The 20105-nt window shown below is 32.1% G+C and overlaps 1 protein-coding gene across 1 annotated transcript in view; it reads left to right on the top strand.

Moving 5' to 3' along the window:
• Nucleotides 1-341: 341 nt before the first annotated feature.
• The window catches only part of LOC134717866 (uncharacterized), a 29753-nt gene continuing 9989 nt past the window's right edge, over nt 342-20105 (top strand). The window contains exons 1-6 of the mRNA XM_063580363.1: nt 342-437; nt 6887-7148; nt 9274-9603; nt 13025-13131; nt 13709-14920; nt 16224-16254. Coding sequence (XP_063436433.1) covers nt 342-437; nt 6887-7148; nt 9274-9603; nt 13025-13131; nt 13709-14920; nt 16224-16254 — 2038 coding nt within the window. The remainder of the gene's footprint in view (nt 438-6886; nt 7149-9273; nt 9604-13024; nt 13132-13708; nt 14921-16223; nt 16255-20105) is intronic.

Here is a 20105-nt window from a genome sequence, read left to right on the forward strand (position 1 = left end):
GCTACAAGATAAGTTTTCATAGTAATTGCTATTAAATTGTGTCTTCCAAGGGAAGTAATACAAGGGTCATTAAAAAGTTTTTTTATACCTGAATTTTAATAGCATCTGTACGATTGATTAGAAATTGATTATAATACAAATGTAAAAAAAACAAATAATGGATGAAAGTGAATCTGGAGAAATTTAAGTTCTAAGAAATACCCAGCTAAAGCTAATGGCACCGACAGAGGAAGAACAATAAGAAGGAATTGTGTAAAGTATAAAATGAAATCTGAAGAACTTTACTATATATATATTATGAGAAGAAGGCAAAAGAAAATGTATAATATTGGTATTAAATAATGTCCATTGCCATGAAATTTTGTCCCCTAAGTGGACAGCATTTAACTGCAACATTTATGAAATATGGTCCACCTTCAGAACAATTCTTTATAGGGGTAAATTCAGTAAAAATCTCCCATTGACTTTAATGCTAATCTATGTGTTAAAATAAATTTATACCTGCTTTACCTTTAGAAATTAAAATCTTTCATATATCATTCATGAAAGTACAAATGTAGCCCTATCTTTTGCAACAATAAAAACATAGGGTCATGCGGCATTTTTGGGCATTCACATGGCCTTGTTTACAAACAATGTAGATTCGCACTGAATTCCCATACTGACCTCCATTACTTTTCAACCCTGAAGGGAAAAAAAATAGTACATTCAGCATTTTTTTTTTTTTTTTCAACTCTACTTTTGATCCATCTACCAAAAAATATTTATTACAAACATTATCTGCCATTCAGAAGACCATATAACTTCAGTGTTATACAGAAAGCTCTCCACTAAATGGGCGGTCCCTGATGACGTATATTTATTTACAGAATTTACCCCTATAAGAGACTTCTTTACTTCTTTTCCATCTTTTTTTGTAATAAACATGTAATGTATCCAAATTTCAAGTTCCAGTTTCAATACAACCTTCAAAACTGCTGAATTTGTAAAGATAGATCAAAATTTATACTACAGCACATACTACGGCCAATGCATATTTGGTATATACAGTTGGGCATTGACTGTTTTTAAAAAGAATATTGTAAAATACTATGTTTAATATATATGAATTGTTTTCTGTGTTTGCTTTGAGAAGTATTGCAAGTACATCTAGAAACTAAAGTCTTGGTGTACTCTTATTTTTTTTTCCTTATATGGAAGTTTTTGGTTAAATACCATGAAAAGACCACAAAAAGACTTTTCAAAGGATTTTTTAAGCAGTTTTATACCAAATAAAACAACAATTATGTTTCATTATACTAAATCTGTGTTATAATTACTTGTAAATTTCATAAAATGTCATTGACAATCACTCTGCAGAAATTCATGTTACCCAAACATCAGGATGGGTTCTTCGCCAAAACTAGACAGCTAGATCTGAAGTAAAAAAAAAGTGCCAAATATGAAAAAAAAAAAGATTAGGTATGACCAAAATTTACATTTTGGAGTTTGAAGTAACAATTTAGAGTATTTAAAAGCAATTTTTTTACTTAAAAATTCAATTACAAACTTTTCAACACTGATTTCATAGATGAAGGACCTGTAATCATGAAAACTTGTCTAGTATATTCTTAAAATAAAGAAACGCAAAGCGTTATGTAAAAATAAATGAATACTTTCATGCGGTCAGATTATTCGAGTGTTAAAATACTAGAAAAGTGCTTATTTATGACTTGTTCTACAACTTAACATGGGGAACACAGCTAAAAAAAACCACTCCGTCAAAGGGAGGTAATCCATTTTATTCATACGATTTTATACATTATGAGAAGAAATATGTGTAAAATGTGTTGTAAATGGGGAGAATATTCGTGCCTTTCATTGATATCATAACTCTCAAGTGTAATTTCTATTGTTTCTTTCAATCTGGACACAAAAACTGATTTTTACAATATACTTCATGCTCTGTCACTGTACACTGAGTGCATCCTGGATAGCCGCAGTTAAAGATATAAATTTGTGTAAAAAACAGCTTTAAATGGTTCCAAAATCCTTCCTTTACATTAACATTTACAGGAAATGAGTTTTGTGTTTATTTTGTGGCCTTGGACAAGTACAGTGAAAAAGTGCATATTTTCCTATAGGAGTAAATTCATTAAAAAAATCTCCCATTGACTTTAATGCTAATCTATGTGTGAAAACAAATTTATACCTGCTTTACCTTTAGAAATTAAAATCTTTCATATATCATTCATGAAAGTACAAATGTAGCCCTATTTTTTGCAACAATAAAAACATAGGGTCATGCGGCATTTTTGGGCATTCACATGGCCTTCTTTACAAACAATGTAGATTCGCACTGAATTCCCATACTGACCTCCATTACTTTTCAACCCTGAAGTGAAAAAAATTAGTACATTCAGCATTTATTTTTTTATTTCTTTCAACTCTAGTTTTGATCCTTCTACCAAAAAATATTTATTACAAACATTATCTGCCAATCAGAAGACCATATAACTTCAGTGTTATACAGAAAGCTCTCCACTAAATGGGCGGTCCCTGATGACGTATATTTATTTACAGAATTTACCCCTATAAGAGACTTCTTTACTTCTTTTCCATCTTTTTTTGTAATAAACATGTAATGTATCCAAATTTCAAGTTCCAGTTTCAATACAACCTTCAAAAATGCTGAATTTGTAAAGATAGATCAAAATTTATACTACAGCACATACTGCGGCCAATGCATATTTGGTATATACAGTTGGGCATTGACTGTTTTTAAAAGAATATTGTAAAATACTATGTTTAATATATATGAATTGTTTTCTGTGTTTGCTTTGAGAAGTATTGCAAGTACATCTAGAAACTAAAGTCTTGGTGTACTCTTATTTTTTTTTTCCTTATATGGAAGTTTTTGGTTAAATACCATGAAAAGACCACAAAAAGACTTTTCAAAGGATTTTTTAAGCAGTTTTATACCAAATAAAACAACAATTATGTTTCATTATACTAAATCTGTGTTTTAATTACTTGTAAATTTCATAAAATGTCATTGACAATCACTCTGCAGAAATTCATGTTACCCAAACATCAGGATGGGTTCTTCGCCAAAACTAGACAGCTAGATCTGAAGTAAAAAAAAGTGCCAAATATGAAAAAAAAAGATTAGGTATGACCAAAATTTACATTTTGGAGTTTGAAGTAACAATTTAGAGTATTTAAAAGCAATTTTTTTACTTAAAAATCCAATTACAAACTTTTCAACACTGATTTCATAGATGAAGGACCTGTAATCATGAAAACTTGTCTAGTATATTCTTAAAATAAAGAAACGCAAAGCGTTATGTAAAAATAAATGAATACTTTCATGCGGTCAGATTATTCGAGTGTTAAAATACTAGAAAAGTGCTTATTTATGACTTGTTCTACAACTTAACATGGGGAACACAGCTAAAAAAAACCACTCCGTCAAAGGGAGGTAATCCATTTTTTTCATACGATTTTATACATTATGAGAAGAAATATGTGTAAAATGTGTTGTAAATGGGGAGAATATTCGTGCCTTTCATTGATATCATAACTCTCAAGTGTAATTTCTATTGTTTCTTTCAATCTGGACACAAAAACTGATTTTTACAATATACTTCATGCTTCTCTCACTGTACACTGAGTGCATCCTGGATAGCCGCAGTTAAAGATATAAATTTGTGTAAAAAACAGCTTTAAATGGTTCCAAAATCCTTCCTTTACATTAACATTTACAGGAAATGAGTTTTGTGTTTATTGTGTGGCCTTGGACAAGTACAGTGAAAAAGTGCATATTTTCCTATAGGAGTAAATTCAGTAAAAAAATCTCTCATTGACTTTAATGCTAATCTATGTGTGAAAACAAATTTATACCTGCTTTACCTTTAGAAATTAAAATCTTTCATATATCATTCATGAAAGTACAAATGTAGCCCTATTTTTTGCAACAATAAAAACATAGGGTCATGCGGCATTTTTTGGCATTCACATGGCCTTGTTTACAAACAATGTAGATTCGCACTGAATTCCCATACTGACCCCCATTACTTTTCAACCCTGAAGTGAAAAAAATTAGTACATTCAGCATTTATTTTTTTATTTCTTTCAACTCTAGGTTTGATCCTTCTACCAAAAAATATTTATTACAAACATTATCTGCCAATCAGAAGACCATATAACTTCAGTGTTATACAGAAAGCTCTCCACTAAATGGGCGGTCCCTGATGACGTATATTTATTTACAGAATTTACCCCTATAAGAGACTTCTTTACTTCTTTTCCATCTTTTTTTGTAATAAACATGTAATGTATCCAAATTTCAAGTTCCAGTTTCAATACAACCTTCAAAAATGCTGAATTTGTAAAGATAGATCAAAATTTATACTACAGCACATACTGCGGCCAATGCATATTTGGTATATACAGTTGGGCATTGACTGTTTTTAAAAGAATATTGTAAAATACTATGTTTAATATATATGAATTGTTTTCTGTGTTTGCTTTGAGAAGTATTGCAAGTACATCTAGAAACTAAAGTCTTGGTGTACTCTTATTTTTTTTTTCCTTATATGGAAGTTTTTGGTTAAATACCATGAAAAGACCACAAAAAGACTTTTCAAAGGATTTTTTAAGCAGTTTTATACCAAATAAAACAACAATTATGTTTCATTATACTAAATATGTGTTTTAATTACTTGTAAATTTCATAAAATGTCATTGACAATCACTCTGCAGAAATTCATGTTACCCAAACATCAGGATGGGTTCTTCGCCAAAACTAGACAGCTAGATCTGAAGTAAAAAAAAGTGCCAAATATGAAAAAAAAAGATTAGGTATGACCAAAATTTACATTTTGGAGTTTGAAGTAACAATTTAGAGTATTTAAAAGCAATTTTTTTACTTAAAAATCCAATTACAAACATTTCAACACTGATTTCATAGATGAAGGACCTGTAATCATGAAAACTTGTCTAGTATATTCTTAAGATAAAGAAACGCAAAGCGTTATGTAAAAATAAATGAATACTTTCATGCGGTCAGATTATTCGAGTGTTAAAATACTAGAAAAGTGCTTATTTATGACTTGTTCTACAACTTAACATGGGGAACACAGCTAAAAAAAACCACTCCGTCAAAGGGAGGTAATCCATTTTTTTCATACGATTTTATACATTATGAGAAGAAATATGTGTAAAATGTGTTGTAAATGGGGAGAATATTCGTGCCTTTCATTGATATCATAACTCTCAAGTGTAATTTCTATTGTTTCTTTCAATCTGGACACAAAAACTGATTTTTACAATATACTTCATGCTTCTCTCACTGTACACTGAGTGCATCCTGGATAGCCGCAGTTAAAGATATAAATTTGTGTAAAAAACAGCTTTAAATGGTTCCAAAATCCTTCCTTTACATTAACATTTACAGGAAATGAGTTTTGTGTTTATTGTGTGGCCTTGGACAAGTACAGTGAAAAAGTGCATATTTTCCTATAGGAGTAAATTCAGTAAAAAATCTCCCATTGACTTTAATGCTAATCTATGTGTGAAAACAAATTTATACCTGCTTTACCTTTAGAAATTAAAATCTTTCATATATCATTCATGAAAGTACAAATGTAGCCCTATTTTTTGCAACAATAAAAACATAGGGTCATGCGGCATTTTTGGGCATTCACATGGCCTTGTTTACAAACAATGTAGATTCGCACTGAATTCCCATACTGACCCCCATTACTTTTCAACCCTGAAGTGAAAAAAATTAGTACATTCAGCATTTATTTTTTTATTTCTTTCAACTCTAGTTTTGATCCTTCTACCAAAAAATATTTATTACAAACATTATCTGCCAATCAGAAAACCATATAACTTCAGTGTTATACAGAAAGCTCTCCCCTAAATTGGCGGTCCCTGATGACGTATATTTATTTACTGAATTTACCCCTATAGTAATTGTTAATAAATAGTGTTCTTCAAGGAAAGTAATACTGAGCAACATCTGTAACTTGTTTGAATTTAAATCAATTATAAAAAGAGAATGGAAATTGGTAATGTGTCAAAGAGAAGACAACCCGACCATAGAAAAAAAAACAACAGCAGGAGGTCACCAACAGGTCTTCAATGCAGCGAGAAACTCCCGCACCCGGAGGCGTCCCTCAGCTGACTACAAGTATATGTTGTGTACAAATTGTATGGTGTACACATTATGATTTGTACAGTATTTGTGTACAAGTTATCAATATTTTGTAAATCTCTTTACATAACTACATAAAATAAGTACAGTGTCTTTGGTTTAGCTTATCACCGTTTTATTTTACACAACTATATGATACAGTCTTGCATATAGTACTGACAAAATGTTTTAAAAAAAATCTAAAATATATTTTTTGGACATAGATAAGTATAAGTAAAATCATGTGTCCCTATTTATAGTTTTATGACATAGAAGATAGTGATAAATGTTAGTTTGAAGTATATAAAGTGAGTAAAACACCGAACTGGATAATATTGAAGGTAAACTTGTATCACATTGTAAATGAAGGTGTGTGTCAAAATGCTGATAACTTGTTCTCAATTATAGGTTGAAAAACGTACACTAATATCAAGGCAATGGATATCATTTAATTTTTTAAATCATATCAAAAAATGTCCTGGCGTACACAATGTCCACCTGAACAGCATTATAGTATTAAATAATATCCATGCTCATTGACACTTTTTTTCATATTTTCAGAGGAAATTGTGTCCGGGACACATTTAAATAAGTAAAGATTGTCCATGGACAATATTTAATGTCCAGTGGACATTAATTCATTGTGAACATTATTAAGTTAAACATTCAATGCAGAAGTTTTGATGATTGATTTTGCTTCGGTAGGGTTTTATTACTTGTTCCTGTTTATATGTCATCGTAGGTACAAAGGGTGTTCTTCGACAACTTTTATCTGGGGATTTAGTACCATCGTTTGACAGTCGAATTTTAGTAGTCGGAGCTTATGAAGCTGGTAAAACAACGCTTGTGTCAAATTTAATCGGTAAAGCTATCCCCATAGAGAGACAAAGTACTGATGGAATAGATGTGTACTTCGGAAAGTTACTATTTGATCTGAAGAAGCAGAAACTTCTACAAAAGACGGAGGGTAAATAGTTATTTAATTAATAATTTATGCCAGCCGCTAATAAGATTTCATTTATCAATGGGTTAGGCATTTCTATTCGATTACTTTACCCCGAGCTGTCATGAACTGTATGTATTTCGATTTTAATAGGACAAAAATGGTAATTATGTCACCCGTGAAGCCATGTAAACACGATTCTGCTTCATTGTAGACACATGTAATAACTAAAACTAACCAATACAAAATGTAGACTCACAATTTCAAATTAATATGATATTTAATCTAATTGTAAACAGGCCTGGTGTTGACATTTGACATTGAAAACATACACATGATGTCACTTTGGTAAGTTGCCAATGACGATGACAGTTTTTGTTTTATGATATTTTACACCGAAATGGTAACTGAAATGGACTTATATTATTTATATACTTTGTATTAATATAGAAGCAACCGTTTTGGATCTAAGTTTGGTCTATGCAAAGCATGGGGTTTTTCGGTGTCGTAGATAAAGTCAGTTTTTGCAATCAGTGTTTTAAGACTGCCACAAAAGACATGGTATATCAATATGCCTGGGATTTTATCAAAGTCTAGAGCATTTCATTTGATTTACAAACAGGACAATTATAAGATAAAGTGTGTTTCAAAAATTCAAAAGCACAAACCCGGACTACACAAAAGGATGTTAAAAAATAGTGAAGATAATAAAAGAGGGACGAAAGAGACCAAAGGGACAGTCGAACTCATAAATCTAACACAAACTGACAACGCCATGGCTAAAAATGAAAAAGACAAACAGAAAAACAATAGTACACATGGCACAACATAGAAAACTAAAGAATAAACAACACGAACCCAACCAAAAACTAGGGTTGATCTCGGGTGCTCCAGAAGGGTAAGCAGATCCTGCTCCACATGCAGCACCCGTAGTGTTGCTTATTTGATTACAAATCAGGTAAGAGTCTTATTCGGTAGGTCAAATTCATGAAAGGGAAGGGGATTGTAGTTACGACGTAAGGAACATATACGATATCATTTGTGAAACGGTTATTCCATAAAGGTCAACCAACTCGTGATGGCGTCCGTAAAATTTACGAAGAGAGGATTTCAACTTCACCATTTGGAACTCTTGGTTTAATAGCTTCCTTGTGAGCAGTTATAAAATTAACAGTACCAATTTTCTTGCACCAGATGCGCATTTCGACAATACATGTCTCTTCAGTGATGCTCGTGGCCAAAATATTTGAAATCCAAAGCTTATATAAAAGATGAAGAGCTATAATCCAAAAGGTCCAAAAAGTATAGCCAAATCAGTGAAAGGAATCAGAGCTTTGCATGAGGGAGATACATTCCTTAATTTAAAATAATTTGTAATATTTTGTAACAGCAAATTTCAATAACACAAACAATCCGTATTTTCATGCCAGTACCGAAGTACTGGCTACTGGGCTGGTGATACCCTCGGGGACTAATAGTCCACCAGCAGAGGCATTGACCTAGTGGTAGTAATAAAATTAACGGTACCAATTTTCTTGCACCAGATGCGCATTTCGACAATACATGTCTTTTCAGTGATGCTCGTGGCCAAAATATTTGAAATCTAAAGCTTATATAAAAGATGAAGAGCTATAATCAAAAAGCTATAATCCAGTAACCTTCTATCAAGAAAATCATGATAGGAAATGCAAGCACGGGAATATCGTAAAGATTCGGGCTAAACTGTAATACAAAAAAATTGATGTCGATAAATATTTAGAGCTTGGTCATTTCGTAAAAAGTAAAGTTTAGTCTTACAATAACACGCGGTAGGTTTACCACAAAGCATTTTGAAAAGAGGTATATCATGTACATCGTCTCGCAAAGATGTATGTAAGGGTGACGCAACATTTATACGGATTTGATAGTAATGTATTTCTCTGTAATGTGCTGGTGGTAAGTGTTTATAACCCTAACATAGTTCAACATATTTCAAAATTAGAAAATATGAAAAAGAATGTATGGACACATTATTTAGAAACATTTATGTTTTGTCTCTGAAGTAGTACAATATAGTATGTTATATTCCTATTATTGAAAGAACTTTTAACATTATGGTTATTTTGTTCCTGTAATGACGTCACTGATTTGTTTATATACGTTTTTGAAGGTGTCCACAGTTTTCCTAAAGCAATTTACCAAAAGATTTTATCATGTCTTGAATCAGTGAAAAAAGAAGATGTCAAACCGGGGCATACTCAGCTCGATATTCCAAATGATGATATTTTACAAAAACTTTCTGACAAAATAGATGAGTATGAAGATGCCAATTCCACAGAATGGTTTGGTGATCAGGAAGTTATTCCAATTCCTGTTTTAGATTTTGCAGGGCAAATAGTTTACCACGCAACCCATCAAACATTTATTACTTCACATGGAATTTATATAATCACATTTAATGGCAGCAAACAGTTGGATGATCTTCTAAGTGATAAAGAAGGTGAAAGAAAGACTACAATAATTGGTATGTATGGCACAGGAAATCAGTATCAGTAGGATCAAATCAGACTATTGAATCTTATGTTAGATTCATGTTAAATTCATGCATCCATACATAAGTCGGGCATACAATGTATGTCAATGAAACACTACATCAAGTACATGTACACACATCACAAGGATAGAAAAAAAACCTGACCACTTAGGACAAATAAATTGTTACAATAAACCAAAAATAATAGAACATTAAAAACCAAGTACATTTAAACTGTATAATGATCGCTTGTTCACATTATAAGCTATATCATTGTGGTGAGTGTAATTGGAGAAGGTAGCCAGATACAAACATAAATGAGCGTATGACTCTGCTAATCAGTATACCAACTAACTGACACTTAGAATTGGGGGTCTTATATCTTAAAGAAATAAAACAACCTCAGATAATGTTAGATATAAGTAAAACAGTAGTTTTGTTTTAAACATTATAAGATGGGGCATTATTGTCAATCGGACATATATCGAATGCTTAAGAAGGTTAGCATCTATAAATGTAAAACAATTCAAATGAGAAAACTGAAAAAGAAATAACAAGACAAAAATGATACAAGCAACAAGCTACGACCACTAAGGGAGTAAGTTCAGCAACACCCCTTTTTGGCCCCAAAGTGACAAGTGACGTTTTTTTTTGCATATTTGATAGATTTGTCGTAGAAAAACTTGAATCAGAGCGTTTTTAATGACTAGATCAGTTAAAAACTTTCTCAGAAACTAATCGAATCAATTAAAAATTTTAAGTGTTTAAAAAGTGTCCAAAAACTTTCAATAGATGAACCTGTAATTTGATGCCAAATTTGTCCTTCACCGGACCTACTCCGAGTAGGTCCGGTGAGTAACTCCTTTCCGATTTTAAACTATAGACAGCTAATAACAACATTTAGCGAGGTTAGACAAACGTGACAACACGAAGTATTACGACAAATGTGCATTGAAATTATATCACAACGTGTTTGCCTTTATTACTTTGATATTAAAAATATACAGATGAGGCAAAAAACCCAGCTCGCGAATGTTAAGTCAACATCTATAGAAATGCAATAAGTCCTCTTTTTGTACAAATTTGTTTAAAATTTATTTTTTATGTCTTTATTTGGACAAGAAGAAATATTTAGCTGACAAAAAAATCAGTTTTATTGTAATAAAAACATTTTTGGCAGTGAATTTTTATACATTAATCTTTATCTATATAGGCTACTGTTTCAACTAGTATAGATTTTATTTCTTATCAATGGTTTAATAAAAAACCGAAAATGTTCATGGTCTTTGTCTAGGAATTATGCAAGTTTTTAATTACAAACAAGGTCAAGGTCAGCATGGTCATGGCATGATCAGGGTCGAAACTTATTATCGTTGGCCTCACATATTTTAATTTTTATTGATTAATGAGGACAAAGTGAATGCTAACTTTCAACAAGCGTCAAGTTGCGCCCGTATTACCGCAATTGCACTGAATGCTTCTAGACGTTATTTTTGTTTTGCCAGAAAAGTAAAGATTTTCAATTTCCCACCTACCTACACCCCCTTTTGTAAGTACTTTAGTATTATTATTCTATAATATCTATGTTGATTGTATAAATTTTTTGTTTATGTTTTGTAATTTGATTATTGATAAGTGGCGGTATTTTTCCCCACCTTTGCAATTGTTGTCATTTATTCAGTTTTGTTTGATAACATAATTGTCCATCACTGTCAGTTGTATAGTGCTTTATGATATTCTGAATAAATGACATTTTTCACTAATCTTGAATTGAGTAAGTTATACTGCAAATGAACTTGAATCATTGGTACCCATTTTTATGTCTTTATTTGGAGAAGAAGAACAATTTAGCTGACAAAAATAAGATTACTGATTTGTAAAGGTAATTTTTTTGTATTTTCGAAATGAAAATTACCCTATATATACGATGCCAAACCTTTTAATGTTTCTTAGGGAATAGTGTTTAAAGAGATTTACAAAATAGTCAGAAACCTGAAATCGCCATGATTAATCAAAGAAAAGACAAATTGACAAAAAATAGAACACAAACACAACATTGAAAACAGGGACAAAAGATACCAGAAGAACAGTCAAACGCATAAATGGAAAACAAACAGACAACGCTACAAATGGCTACAAATAAAAAAGACAAACAGACAAATAATAGTACACTTGACAGGACATCGAAAACTAAAGACTAAGCAACATGAACCCCACCAAAAACTGGGGGTGAACTCAGATGCTCTGGAAGAGTGGGCAGATCCTGCTCTACATGTGGCACCTGTCGTGTTGCTCATGTTATTATAAACCCGGTAAATAGTTTAATTCGGTAGGTCACATTCATGAAAAAGGAAAGGAGATTGTAGTTACGATGTAAGGAACATATCCGATATTATCTGTGAAACGGTTATTCCATAACGGTCAAATATATGAATATATGAAAGATAAGGACTGGGCAACACGAACCCAACCAAAATTTTGGGGTAAGTATATCCATAAATTCCGGTTCTATTTGTTTTAAATCGTCATAGCAGTAATATAATTCTGAAATTCGTATATCTTTGTCTTTTTGTAGCCTGGTTGATATTCAATTTTTGGCTGATTTAACATAAAAAATCTATAACACACAAAAGTATATTATTTTCACTTGATTCATACAGAAGATTAAATACTTTCGATGGATTTTATTTATTTTCGCTTTACATGTAATGTTTAGTTAAAGTTGTGATATAAATTCAATATACATGTAATGTAGTGTTTTGTATGATCTAATGATAGTGCTGTTGTAACCCTGTCTTCATCCTATGCATGTGATTTAAGGGAGATTATCTAAAATATGAGATGTGTATTTTATAATTTCCATAGGTAGCATGGGTAATCTTTTAATCAAAGGAAAGCGTACAAGCGTAAATTTTGTAAATTGTTTTACAGGCTGTGGTCATTTTTTAATCTTTTATTAAAGTTAGTGTATATATGCATATGTTTTTATAGTGATTACATGATTTTACAATGTTAACTGCTGTATCCATTTTTTTTTTACATTTTGCCATTAATTGATTAGGGACTTTACTTTTTAAATTTCTTCGGAGTTCTGTATTTTTGTGATTTTCCTTTTTTCTATCAGATATGTCTGTTTGTTTTGTACATTGTTATCAATATAATGAAATTGTATGCGACTGTCATACAAATGAGAGATTACATTAGTTTTAAAACAAGGTTTCATCCACAATTGTTAACTGTTCAAATAGATATATAGAAAGGCCAGTATCTAGTCAGGAATATGACTTTTTTCAGGTTGTTTCTTGTGTTTGAATTTTTGATTAAAATTTTACAGAGAACTGCCAGTATAAATTTCCCGTCCAGTTTTTAATTGTTTCACATTTTGCAGAAAATATCCGACAATGGGTTTCATCAATTCTTCTGTACAGCCATCCAGATAATAAAGATTATCCAAGATTGTTGTTTGTAGCAACCCACAAGGACCTGGTCTGTCAGGTAATGTTATGCTAGTAAAAAGTCATTTGTGTAGACATAATCTTTGGTTGTGATACTCTGACTCTGAACTCGTATACAAAATGTTAAGCAGAAATGTTTTTTTTGTCACAACAACTTTACAGAAATGATTCTTAAACCTATTTCATTGAATTCATGAATAATAAAAATGTCATCAGCACCATATACACAAAAAGGTGAGAATAAAAATGAAATTTACATAACAAAACGTATTTGTGTTTTTTTTCAATAACTATTTGCATAATAAGATGTAGAAACCGTAAAACTATAGAAAATTATAAGGAGTTCCTTAACATTTATCTCTTAAATGTAATTCGCGGATTAATTCAACATTTAACGAGTAATATTCAAACACCTTGTGGTCGCTTTTATAGGAGTTGTAGTATTCTACTGATGATCACACATTTCATTGTATTTATCAAGGTCAACTTTGTACTTGTTTGGCTTTATAAATATTTTATGAGTTTTATGTAGACGAAACGCGCGTCTGGCGTACTTAATTATTATCCTGGTACCTTTGATAACTTTTTATTTGATAGTCGTCCTATTTTACTTGTAGCAAGACGTTCCAAATAAGCGAGCACAACTGTTAAATACTTTATCAGCCTGCTTTACTGATGAGAATATTAAGAGCCATATTCTGCTTCATAAATTGTTCTTTGTAAATGGTACAAGTAAGAATGACCCTGAAATGGAAGAATTAAGAGATTGCATATCAAAATCTATCATTGAAAATCCACAGTGGGGACAGAGGGTACCAAAACAATTTCTCATCCTCGAGATGATGTTTGCAGCATTAGTTGAAGAGGGAAAAAGTATAATCAGCCTTGAAGATGCAGAACAGATGAATACACAAATTGGTGTGAAACCACTGTCTACGGCAGAATTGGGACTATTCTTAGGCGTACAAAACATTTGCGGCAAGATGACATATATCGATTACCCAAAACTCCGAAACTATATAGTTATTGACCCAACTTGTTTAATTGACGTACTGAAGTCCATTGTAACATCTGTGCCCATAATAGCCAGCTTACACCATGGACGACTAACCAAATCTGATTTGACAAATATCTGGAGTTCTGAAAAATGCTCCCACTTTCTGCAACATGAAGAATATTTCCGACAGCTGTTGGTGTACTATGACATCCTATCAGAAATTAGACGTTACGATAGAAAAAGCGGAAAGAAAATGTCTGTGGATTGTTATCTAGTACCTTGCATGATCACGACTCAAAATACAACAACCTTTGTTGCAAAACATTTAACATCTGACAAATGTGTTGGCTTTGTATTTGAATTCAGCGCTACAGATGTTCCAAATGCAATACCATGCAGACTTATGGCAAGTATTCTAAGCATCTGGAATGTCAAAAATTATGAAAATGTAGACCTGCTCTTCTCTGGATTTGTTGCTGTCGTCCTGGACAGGAAACATGATTTAGTAGTGAAAACTGAACACAACACTGTTGCAGTGTACATTGTTCACAAGGAAAAAAAAGAGTTGATAATCAAAGATCTTGCCTCCTGTGTACGAGAATGTTTAGAACAAAACCTTGCTAAAATTTCAGAAGTCTACTCCCTTTCCTTCACAAGTGATATCATTGCACAGAGATACGTTCCATTTGATGTAAAATTGAAATCTGGATGTCTGTCACCAAATTGCTTACTAGATGCGCAGAATGTAAACAGCATTGATACCAACTGGGTGTGTGATAACCATGGATTTGTTACACCCAAATCTGAACTAAACATTTGGTATACTGACAGGGTGAGTTTTGATTTTGATTTGATTGTATTTATCAAATTTCTCTGGTTCATTTTTTTTATTGAGATTAAACTGGTTTTTTTTATACATTCAATACAGTTATTGTCTTATTAGTTTAGTGTTTATTATTGTATAAGTAATTACATTGTAGTTAATTTGCCCTTTACAGAACACCTCGATTGATTCACACAATTGTCTGTTTCTAGATAAAAAAAAGTTACCGTTTAAAATTTAAAGTTTCTTATAGTCATGATAGTTGAGAATAAATCAAACTTATTCTGTTGAATTAAAAAAGAATACAGATACGATGAAGTTCCTGAATTCGAATAGACACATATAAATGAGGCAAACATTGTCTCCCCCCTCCTCCCCCGTTCTTATCTCGATCTTTTCAAGTAACCCAACACATAACATTGAACACTAGTAATCGTTCTTGTTTTGGGAAAATTATGAGACATCTCTTATCATCAACCTACGACCTAATACTTTCTTAAAAGAACAATAATGTTAATGATTAATATTATGTGAACAAAACAAAGAGTTTCGTTACCGTGTAAGGTCAAAATTGCTTGGTTAGTACATATATCCGCTGTACGATGATACACGGTGTTGAATGTATTTGAAAAAAAACATCTTGTGGTAGATTTCTATAATAATTTCATACATCCGTGGCGCTTTTCTGAGTTCATCTTCTTCATTGTTGCTCCAATATTTGAAACCTAATGAAATAGAAACAGAAACAATTGAAGAGCCTTATAATCAAGCAGGATCTTAAATATTATCAAAATAATCTTTGCCAACTTTGTCTCAGAAAGTTGAAACCTTAGTTTCTTCATAAATGTCATATCTATTCACAGACAATTTTAGAAAGGATTGCGAATATAATCTCAGTACGGAATTACTGACTACAGATGTGATACCTTCGTGAAATGAGATCAATTGCATGAAAAACGTTTTTTTTCAAGACCACACCATGTCAGAGATTACCATATTTAAAACAAACTTAATTCAAAATATTTATATAAAAGGTGAACAAAGAAAAATAACATGATATCATTTTTGAGAGAATGTCAACTTCACTATACTTTTTTTTTAATTATAATTCTTTATCTATTTTTTTCGTTTTTGTTCAATTGATGTTTTTTTCTTCTTTTCCGAGGCACACAAATAAGACGAGGCGTGTTTTGAACGGGTCATGATACTAAAAGTTTGGTATTTGTTAATTCTCCCGTAAAGACTTATTCTGACTTCAAATTTTGTTTGACTTGCATTATTCAATCAAACTTACATTATTGTGTACTTTCAGACTACCTTACAATGTACAGATTACTGTCAAGGTAAGGCGCTCTCTTTAGTAAATAGTAAAATGATCCATTTACATTTTTTTTGTAGTTTGTTTTCTTAAAACAAGTTTCTATTATGCTTTCCCGGCTGAGATTTTTGAGAGTTTAAATACTTTTTAATGGATGTTCTGCCAACCAGAATGGATGCAATATAAGATAAGCAAACCATTTTTTTAAATCTAAAAACCACAATGGAAAAAACATATGTTACAGTGGAAAAATACATGGCATATAATTTATCGCTACTTTGTGCATTTTTATTTGATCTTGGGTTGTGATTAGTTTTCATATCATGCTTATCGCTTATCGAGATGGAAAATTAACGCTAAAACGTCGTTATATGTTAAATAGCAATAAACAGATTATCATTGGTTATCTCAACTCGATTGTTTTTCTCGATTTCGCCGTACCGGACCGGATCAACCGAGAAAAACAATCTCGTTGAGATGATCAACGATAATCTATAAATATCTACAATTTAGTGATATCATGTCAGAGTTTGCATAGGGACAAATCTACATAAATGTCCGTTAATGAAAATGTAGGAAATATATATCAATAAGTTTATACAAAATGAAAATAGAAAAGGTAAATTCATGAAGGTGATAGTCATGATATAGTAGACCATTTCTAACTGAACTACTAGACCAGTGTAATAAATGTTTGTTTATGAACAATATATGTTATCATATATGTTTAATCCTTAAGAATAATTTTAATGCGATTTTGATTTGTATGGAATACATTTATAAGATTTGTCAAAAAAGGCTGACGGTAGTGACTACGGAAGTTGTACAATTTTCGATAGACGACTTTAACTGAGTTATGATTTGTTACCAACGTAAACAAAATAGCGGCAATGTTAATAATATTTATGCTTACTTTAATTTCATCGTTTATAGAAGAAAACACATTTAGTCCGGCGGCTTTGTGAAAAATTGTGCACGTCCTGTAACAAGCATGAAATTTGGCATAGACCTTCCTCAACTATTACTCTTTCATTTCAGATAGGGAGGCATTTGAAAAAAAGGTATCACTTCCGGTAAAATCCAAAATGGCGGACGTCATACTTAAATCAGACCAATATCGAAGGCTAGCGTGTAAAAATGAGTTATTATCATGCTACTATCATAATATTTGGTACAGACCTTTGTTTTTTACTACTTATGGATAAATCAAATAGATAAGATGTCTTCAGAAACCCCACTTCCGGTTAAAATCCAACATGGCGGTCATTGTACTTAAATAAGCTTATTTTTTAGGGAGGGTCATTGAAATGTGCTTTAACGTATTGCTACTATCATTACATTGTGTAGGAACCTTTCTTTGGTGCTTCTGATGGAAACAATGTATAAGACATATGTCTTAAAAACCCTTCCTTCCGGTAGTATCCAAAATGGCGGACATAGAAATATCAATTTTTTATTCAAATTTTCAATTTCTTTCAAAATGTAAAGAAAAGGATTTTATTTTGTGCTGGTCAATAAACTTTTGGCTTTAAATTATCCCCAAAACCACTTATTCTAGCATGTTGTAAATGTTTAGATATAAAGTTGACACTTCCGGTAAAAATATGACGTAAATTTCAAAGATGAGTCCTCAATCTATTTCTTCGATGTAGAGTTTCGATAGATTGATTAAAACAAAATAAAATCACTTTAGTACTAAAAAATATTTAAAATTACTACTATTTGGCCAAGAATACATCGTTTATTCACATTCACCACCACATGCACACAAGACAGTGCAAGGGAGACCCGATTTTACACATTAAAAATAACCGCGGCATCCTTTCTTACATCCACAATGTACAAGCTTCTGAAAAAATAAATAGGTCTCAGAAAGAGTTTTTTTTAAAAGGGATCCTCTTTGTCGCTTCGCAATCCATTAGTTACAAGACTAGGTAGCATAAGAGTCAATCCCAAGCTCGTCTCACTAAACACCTGCATTGGTATATTGCACGTTTTACATGCTTGAAAAGACTAGACCAATCGTGGGAATATCCTCACTTATAATGAGCTTTCCCTTTTGTGCAAAAATTGACTTTCTTGCTACGTTAATCATGTAAGATATGATAAGTTTGTGCGATCTTACAGTAAAACCCCGGTGATGTAGGCTAATCAATCGTCATTTTTTATGTTAAAGTCACATCTTCAAATACCATCAATGTCTCCCACGCAGTCTTTTTTCCCGTTTCAAGCAAAGAAAGAACAGTATCACAACCGGTAAAGGTATGGGTCAGAAATAAAAGTGTGTGATCACTCATTGCCTAGAGCATTTGAAAGGCCATTGATAGATATTAATCCAAAGATTTTTGCCTCCCCAAACACAATCAATAGTTCGTCTGCCCCTATGTCACGGAATAGCGAAATAGTATTGACAGCATCATCAGTGACTGTTAATCATGACTCGTTTAAGTTCGTGTTTCACAGCATCAGACACATGCTCTATGATTAAAGTGTCAGTCTCTTTATGTATACATGGTGCTACACTTAAAATACATCACGTGGTGGATAAGATAGAATATCCTGAGCATTTGTTGCTACAACTACCATACTCATCAAAGACTTCATCCACTCTTGTTACAGTTTCAAGGTATTTTATTAAGGTAATATCCAATCATCATACTCGTTAGGAAACACATTGAAACTATAACAACAGTGGATGTAGTGTTTGATGTGAACATAGACAATACTGGTAGTTTATAAGCTGCTAAAAGAAGGAAGAGCAACATTTAGGGGAAAGGGAATACACAGACGAATCCAGGATTAAAAACAGCCTAAAAATTTGCCAAGTTTTCTGAGAAATGACAACAGTAAGAAAGAACTTTTAAGTTTTCATTCACAGAAGCTTGCTCAATACAGTTTTGAGTACAAGGTAGTTATAGCAACAAATGCTCAGGATGTTCACTGTTATCCACCACTTGATGATGTTTCAAGTTTAGTACCATGTTTACATGAAGAGACTGACACTAGAATCAAGATCGATGTGTCTGATGCAGTGAAACACAGACTTAAATGAGTCATGACTCAAACAGTCGATACTGATGTCATTGCTGTTTAGCTATTCCGTGACATAGGGGCAGATAAATTTGGTTTGCATTTGGAAGGGGAAAAGTATAAGATATATATCAATCAATGAACTTTCAAATGCACTAGGCATTAAAAGATAACACGTTTGCTGGAAAAGGAACTGCGTTGGTGACATAAATGGAGTTTGGACATGTGACTATAGCATTTAGAATGATGATTGACCAGACAACATCACCATATGGATTTGATAAGTTTAATGTCATTAAAAACGATACGTGGTTTTGTTGTAAGATCGAAATAAAGAAACAGATTGGGTTAACAACGCAAGGAAATATGTGTTTTTGCAGAATTTATGGATGTGATAAACAATACCGCAGTCTTTGTAAATGTTGGAAATCAGCTCTCCGATTGTGAATTGCGGCCTAACGAGTATGCTGATTGGGTATTATGTCCTTACCTTAATAAAATACCTTGAAACTGAAATACGAGTGGATGAAGTCTTGGATGCGTATGGTAAGTATATCAACAAATGGTCAGGATATTCTATCTTATCCACCACGTGATGTATTTCAAGTTCAGCACCAAGTTCATATTTAGAAGCAGACACTAAAATTATGATTCGAACAGTCGTTAATGATGATGCTGTCACTACTGTTTCGCTATTCCGTCACATAGGGGTAGACGAACTATGTATTGTGTTTAGACTTTGGATTAATATCTATCCATGGCCTTTTAAATGCAATAGGCAACAAGTGATCTGAGTGATCTGGCACACTTATTGATATCCATGCCTTTACCTGTTGTGATATGGTT

The sequence above is a fragment of the Mytilus trossulus genome, chromosome 5, assembly GCF_036588685.1.
Source record: "Mytilus trossulus isolate FHL-02 chromosome 5, PNRI_Mtr1.1.1.hap1, whole genome shotgun sequence".
In the NCBI taxonomy this organism is placed as follows: domain Eukaryota; kingdom Metazoa; phylum Mollusca; class Bivalvia; order Mytilida; family Mytilidae; genus Mytilus; species Mytilus trossulus.